Below are 7037 nucleotides of genomic sequence, written 5' to 3' on the forward strand. Positions count from 1 at the left end.
CTCATGTGCCTTCTGATGTCCATTATCATATGACTTTTTATCCCTTGGAAATGCTTCTATTTTCATAAATCAGCTCAAACTACTGATCAAAATAAGAGCTGAAATTCCAAAGGTGAAAAAATGTATTGTAGGTAGTAAAAGTACTAAAAATTTCTATAGGAAAAATAATCTTAAGGATTGTTTTTCTGTTGCCTCTGGGGAGGAAAATATAAAGACATTAACACTGCAAGCAGCAATACTATCAAATAGATACTTTTCATTTTTATTTATTTTTTATTTTATTTTTTAATTTTTTTGTCTTTTTTGTGACCGGTAAGGGGATCGCAACCCTTGGTGTGGTGTCGCCCACATCGTGCTCAGCCAGTGAGCACACCGGCCATTCCTATATAGGATCCAAACCCATGGCAGGAGCGTCGCTGCGCTCCCAGCGCCGCACTCTCCCGAGTGCGCCACAGGCTCAGCCCCAAATAGATACTTTTCAGTGATTAAATTGATCTCAAATTGGGAGTCTGGAGATGCAGCTGGCATCACTTTCAAATGAATATACACTTTTCAGAAAACCATATTATAGGGCCAGCCCGTGGCTCACTCGGGAGAGTGTGGTGCTGATAACACCAAGGCCACGGGTTCGGATCCTATATAGGGATGGCCGGTTGCTCACTGGCTGAGCGTGGTGCTGACAACACCAAGTCAAGGGTTAAGATCCCCTTACCGGTCATCTTTAAAAAAAAAAAAAGAAAACCATATTATATGCTTGGCATGCTTTGTCATATCTTAATGAAATCCAAACACAGAATAAACTAATAAACTAATGGTTTCTGCTTTCATCATAGTTGCTGAGTTATAAAGGTGTGTGTTGGAGGGTGTTAAGGAACAAATTCGGTTTAAGAGAAACTTCTTCTTAATATGACCCCTAAGGAGCAAAGCTTCTAGGTATATTCCTGAAAAAAAATTTCCCCTTCCCCCCAATCCCTGCCCCCTGCCAAAAAACAACCACAGCCATTATAATTGTACTAGGGTTTTGGTGATTTGGGGCAGAACTTAATGTGGAAAGTTAATGGCCTAAATAAAACCATCCCCTGCAATCTAACTTACCTGCTTTATATGAAGAACGCACCAACGGGCCACTTGCGGTATAATGAAATCCAAGTTCATTTCCTACTTTTTCCCAGTATTTGAACTTTTCAGGAGTAATATATTCTTCAACCTAGATTTAAACAATTACTTCTGATCAGATTCTACAATTCCCTTAAATAAAATTTTCTTTTCATCTTTTTTTTTTTGGCACTTGGCTGGTACTGGGCTCTGAACCTGTGACCTTGGGGTTATTAGGCTGCACTCTAACCATCTGAGCTAACCAGTAGCCTTTCCTTTAAATAATTTTGATTCTATAGAAAGTCTATATTCATGTATTCAGAATGGTTTTCACTTCATAATTTATACAGGTCCCTCCCAAGCTTTCCTCCTCACTAACTACATGTTTACTGGTTAATTTGTTGGCCACTCTATCAGAATGTAATTACAGAGAATTAGGGAGGCGGGGAAACATATAAATTTTGTACTGCATTAGCTATTCTGAAGGACAGACAAAAAAGATGCGATTATCTATAGAGATTATTTATCTACATTTTTCTTCATTGATTAACAGGCATAATCAAGAATTAGTCATGCCTATGACATCCTTGAGGACAAGACTGTTTCCCTCATCTTGTATCTTCTGCTTAGCATTGTGACTGGCACATGGTCACTACTCGACTCGAGTTTCCTGATTGAACAGATAAGTTCTATTCTAGAAATAGAAAGACAGGCTTCTCGTTCTTACTTCACCTCTGGCTCTCACATAACTCTAAAACAAGACTGACGATCACCAAGTGTGAACGAGTGCAATTTCTCAACTTTTTAATTCTTTTTTTATGAGTTCACTTGAGAGTTGTACAATTTGGGGAGCAACAAACAAGTGCCAGTGTAGCTGCTTTATGTAGATAATAAAACAAACTGGGACTTATATAAATGGAACATTATACTAAAAAACCATCAGTTTCTTTTTTTTTTTTCTTTTTTTTTAAAAAAGATGACCAGTAAGGGGATCTCAACCCTTGGCTTGGTGTTGTCAGCACCACGCTCAGCCAGTGAGCAAACCGGCCATCCCTATATAGGATCCGAACCCGTGGCCTTGGTGTTATCAGCACCGCACTCTACCGAGTGAGCCACGGGCCGGCCTAGTTTCTTAATTTTACCTGTGGATAACAAAGATTTACTTTAAATTATCAAAAAAGTTTGGCAATTCAAGATATCTGTACCTTAAGGTGGCGCTTTGTTGGCTGCATATATTGTCCTAAAGTCAAACAGTCCACGTCTGCCTCACGAAGTGCTGTAGGAAAAAAGCACAAATTACATTAGGGGATGTTTTCCCAATGTTAAAATTGTAGATCTAAACATTATTTTCCTGGGGAATATTTCAGAACAGTGTGAGCCATATGCCAGTGTATAATCTTCATGTTGAGGAATAAGACTATACTTATTAATTCAAAAGTATTTAGTGGGTGGACTATGGTTAGGGTTGAAAATATAGGAATGATTAAGGTAATCATGTGGGGCTGATAGATATAAAGATAAATACCTCTAATACCACAGAATAAATGCTGAGTGGAGGGTGCTTTAGGGCAGGAGTCTGTTGGGCAGAGAAGGTGAAGGGACCAATATACGCAAAAGCCTGAAAACATCCATATTAGATTATGTATCTTTTTTTTTTTTGTGGCAGCTGGCTGGTATAGGGATCCGAACCTGTGACTTTGGGGTTATAAGGCTGCACTATAACCAACTGAGATAATTGGCCAAGCCTAATCCATATCAGAGACCAGACATGCTGTATTAGGCTTTTATTCAATGTACAAAGTATGCTTTGGGGAATGTGAATTGATTCCTGACATATTAGAATCTTTCTAATAAAAAGCTGTATGCATTGTGGTAAAGAGCAGCTTTTAATTACTATTTGAACTTCTTAGTCCTTAAACCACTAAATAACTGCAAGTAGGCCAAGGGCCCTCAGGTAAAATAAAAACTTTTATATTCAAAGTTTAAAAAGCCCAAGAATCACAAAGCAAATGGGTTCACAGGACTAAGGTTCAGCAAAATCCTAAGCACACCATGTTTTGTGACAATTCTACAAGTAAGCTCTTCCTCGAAGGCCTTATTGGATTGGTCTTATTTGTCTATGAATTGTCAGTGCCTAGTACTTGGCTGACTTTCAAAAACTGTCCAATAACAGGATAAGAAAGATGAACAAAATCATGTTTTTATTGGATGAAAGGCAGGTGAATAAAATGGGATACAAATCTCATATCCTGAGCTTCGTTCATATCATCCCATAAAGTTCTAAGAAAACATACTTTCTTTCCTTTCTATGCTGCTGTTTACCACTACGTACTTTACTTTGTTCTTACTAGCAATTGCACTGAGACTACAGAGGAAGCACAAATTTAACAGGGCCTTAAAAATGGGGTTCCTGGGCCGGCCCGTGGCTCACTCGGGAGAGTGCGGTGCTGATAACACCAAGGCCTCGGGTTCGGATCCCGTATAGGGATGGCCGGTTTGCTCGCTGGCTGAGCGTGGTGCTGACAACACCAAGTCAAGGGTTAAGATCCCCTTACCGGTCATCTTTAAAAAAAAAAAAAAAGGGGGTTCCTGGGCCGGCCCGTGGCTCACTCGGGAGAGTGCGGTGCTGATAACACCAAGGCCTCGGGTTCGGATCCCGTATAGGGATGGCCGGTTTGCTCGCTGGCTGAGCGTGGTGCTGACAACACCAAGTCAAGGGTTAAGATCCCCTTACCGGTCATCTTTAAAAAAAAAAAAAAAGGGGGTTCCTGGGCCGGCCCGTGGCTCACTCGGGAGAGTGCGGTGCTGATAACACCAAGGCCTCGGGTTCGGATCCCGTATAGGGATGGCCGGTTTGCTCGCTGGCTGAGCGTGGTGCTGACAACACCAAGTCAAGGGTTAAGATCCCCTTACCGGTCATCTTTAAAAAAAAAAAAAAAAAAAAAAATGGGGTTCCTGCTATTACTCAAATGAAATAGGAAAGATTTTAAATTTTTCAATCTACCTTTCATTGTTGCATATACTTGTTCATCATTCTCGCCTAAACCCAACATTATAGATGTTTTAGAAATAACATCAGGCTGAACCTCCTTGGCATGTTTCAGTACACGCAGAGACTGGTTGAAATTGGCCCGGGGATCACGAACTTTCCTGAAAAACATCAGGGCTGTTGTCAGCTAGAATAACCATAAGTTCAACTAAATGCATAGTTATGCAAGCAACCTGAAAGACCAGAAAAGTACATTCTGGACATTATATTACATCATATGGTTCAATGGTAGCATTTGCACTCAAATCCCTGTTAATTTAGAAAGGAAAACAAGGCCTTAGTGGGATCCCAAGCACTGTCTACTTTTAAGCCCTCTCAAGCATGGAGCAGAGAAATCTAGAATGGAAGAAATCACTTCGGTTAATGCACTGAGAAACCAGAATTCTGAAGCTAAAAATTAATGATTATAAGGTGTAGTCAAAAGAGAAGGGAAAGAGCAGAATAAGATCATCTTCATACTGAAGAAAGAAAAAGCTATTTAACCTGAACCCACACTTTAGAGGGTTGAAAGTTTTATGTTCATTTATTTCTCAAGACTAAGCTGCCCTCTGTTGGTGAGTATGCAACATTGCCATGTTGTAGGTAAAGAAATACACAATTCTGGAATTTTCACCGGAAAGGATAATGTTTCTCAAGTGAAATCAGGGAAACTGGCACCCACTGGTGGTGGTATCATTACAGGGTTGAAACAGGCTGTGTGCTAGAATTCAGCAATGGCCAGAACACCATGACTTAAATGGTGACAAAGCCAAAAGGCCAGAAAGTTGCTGATGGTAAACCAGCATTCATTTGAATTCTAATGCAGCTTTAAACATGTAATTGATTTGAACACCAAGGTCTAGGGTTTGATCCCTGTACTGACCAGCCACCAAACAAAATAAAACATGGCCCACCACAGCCACCACAATGTCTACGGCTGCTGCAAAAGTGGCTAGATGCGGGCCGGCCCGTGGCTTACTTGGGAGAGTGCGGTGCTGATAACAACAAGGCCCCGGGTTCAGATCCCATATAGGGATGGCCGGTTAGCTCACTGGGTGAGCGTGGTGCCCGTGGCTTACTTGGGAGAGTGCGGTGCTGAGAGTGCGGGTTCAGATCCCATATAGGGATGGCCGGTTAGCTCACTGGGTGAGCGTGGTGCTGACAACACCAAGTCAAGGGTTAAGATCCCCTTACTGGTCATCTTTAAAAAAAAAAAAAAAAAAGTGGCTAGATGCCACAACCACCACGCAGATGGCCTGCCAGACACTCGAGTGCATTGACACAGGAGAGTCATGAGCGGAGACCAGAGAAGAGTATGTCTCTCTCCACAAAGCCCACTCCAGAGTGACAGAGAAGCACCTGCTCTCCAATAATAGTGGGGGACCTGAACAAACCTCTCAGCACTGGACTGATCATCTAGGCAACAAATTAACAGAGTAACTGTTACTCTTTCAGAAGGAGAGAAGAAATCTAGGGTTATCAGAGGTGGGGGGGGATGGGGAGAAATTGGATAAGGGGCATAAAGAATAAGTACGATTTGTAATAATATATATGCTAATAATATTGATTCGATCAACATATGTCAACGTTGAAACCCCCCCCCCAGATATGCATAACTAATTACGGCTCAATAAAAAAATTTTTAAAAAAGAAAGGAAAACCCAAGAAACACCACTCAATATCTATAATACCAACTAGTGATAAACTTAGACCTTGAATTCAAGTCCTAATTCTTCCATTTACTCTTTTTGAACAGGGTCTCATTTTTTTTTTTCAAATATTAAATGGAAACAAAAATACCTAATTTGTAGAGTTATTCTGAAATCAGTGATGTAATGTGAAACATTACCTAACTTAGGAGAACGGCTCAATTTATGGAAGCTGTGTGCTATGGTTTGAATGTGTTTATCCCTTCCAAAATTCACATTGGAACTTAATTCTCAATGCAACAATATTGGGAGGTGTATCCTTTGGGTAGTGATTGAGGCAGTGCTCTCATGAATGGGATTAGGTGCCCTTATAAGAGAGCTTGACAGAGGGAGTTCGCCCCTTTATGCCCCTTCCATCCCTTCCACCTTGTGACAACACTGTTCCTCCCCTCCTAAGGATGTAGCAACAATGTGCCATCTTGGAAGCAGAGAGACCAGGCTTTCACTAGCTGGCACCTTGATCTTGAACTTCCCAGCCTCCAGAATTGTGAGAATTAAGTTGTGCTCCTTAATTTTTATGATTTAGGGGAAGGGCTGGTTATTTAATATAACTTCTTCCAGGTCCTTTGACACAGAACAATGTGTAGAAGCTAATAAAATCATTGCCAAATACTTTACTAAAATTAAAGAAAGTGAAAAATATTAATCTTGCCTGAATTTTAAAATAATTTTCATTTTTCTGAAATTTGAATATTGTCACTGCATGGAATAACAATCCTTAGTAATTTCTAACTACTAAAATTATTAGGAAGAGTAAGGAAGCACAGTCTCTACTTTTTTGTTATTGTTGTTGCTGTCCACTTATTTTTTGGTGGCTGGTCAGTATGGGGACCCAAATCCTTGACCTTGGTGTTATAACACCCAGTCTAACCAACTGAGCTAAGCAGCCAGTCCACTATCTACTTTTTAAGACAGATTTAAGGCACATCGGGATACCAGTTCTTCTTCTGCACTATTTATTGCAATTACTAGTGCCAAATGTATTTTTTAAAGACTTTTCTTTAAAATTACAGCCAATGCAAATTGCTTGTAATTTCTTCCCCTCTGAAAACTGTTCTTTGAAAAAAATCACACTCAATGGCATTTGTGATGTGATACTATTTTAAAAAAAGAGAAAAAAAGATGCTCATTATGTATGTTTTTAATCGAAACTCACATAGTAAATGTTAGTAATATCAGTTACTAATACTTTAGTGTATATATTA

At 40.0% G+C, this 7037-nt stretch overlaps 1 protein-coding gene across 1 annotated transcript; it reads right to left on the reverse strand.

The window, feature by feature from the left end:
- Positions 1-1091: 1091 nt before the first annotated feature.
- Positions 1092-4353, reverse strand: LOC103583689 (lipoyl synthase, mitochondrial-like; the record flags this gene model as incomplete). Its single annotated transcript, XM_008564946.1, has 3 exons — positions 4100-4353; positions 2301-2371; positions 1092-1207 (listed from the first exon to the last, which is right to left on the reverse strand). Coding segments are annotated over exons 1-3 (344 nt in total), but the record flags the coding sequence as incomplete, so codon positions are not given.
- Between the last annotated feature and the right edge of the window lie 2684 nt (positions 4354-7037).

The sequence above is a fragment of the Galeopterus variegatus genome, unplaced genomic scaffold (genome assembly GCF_000696425.1).
Source record: "Galeopterus variegatus unplaced genomic scaffold, G_variegatus-3.0.2 Scaffold25981, whole genome shotgun sequence".
Taxonomy (NCBI): Eukaryota; Metazoa; Chordata; class Mammalia; order Dermoptera; family Cynocephalidae; genus Galeopterus; species Galeopterus variegatus.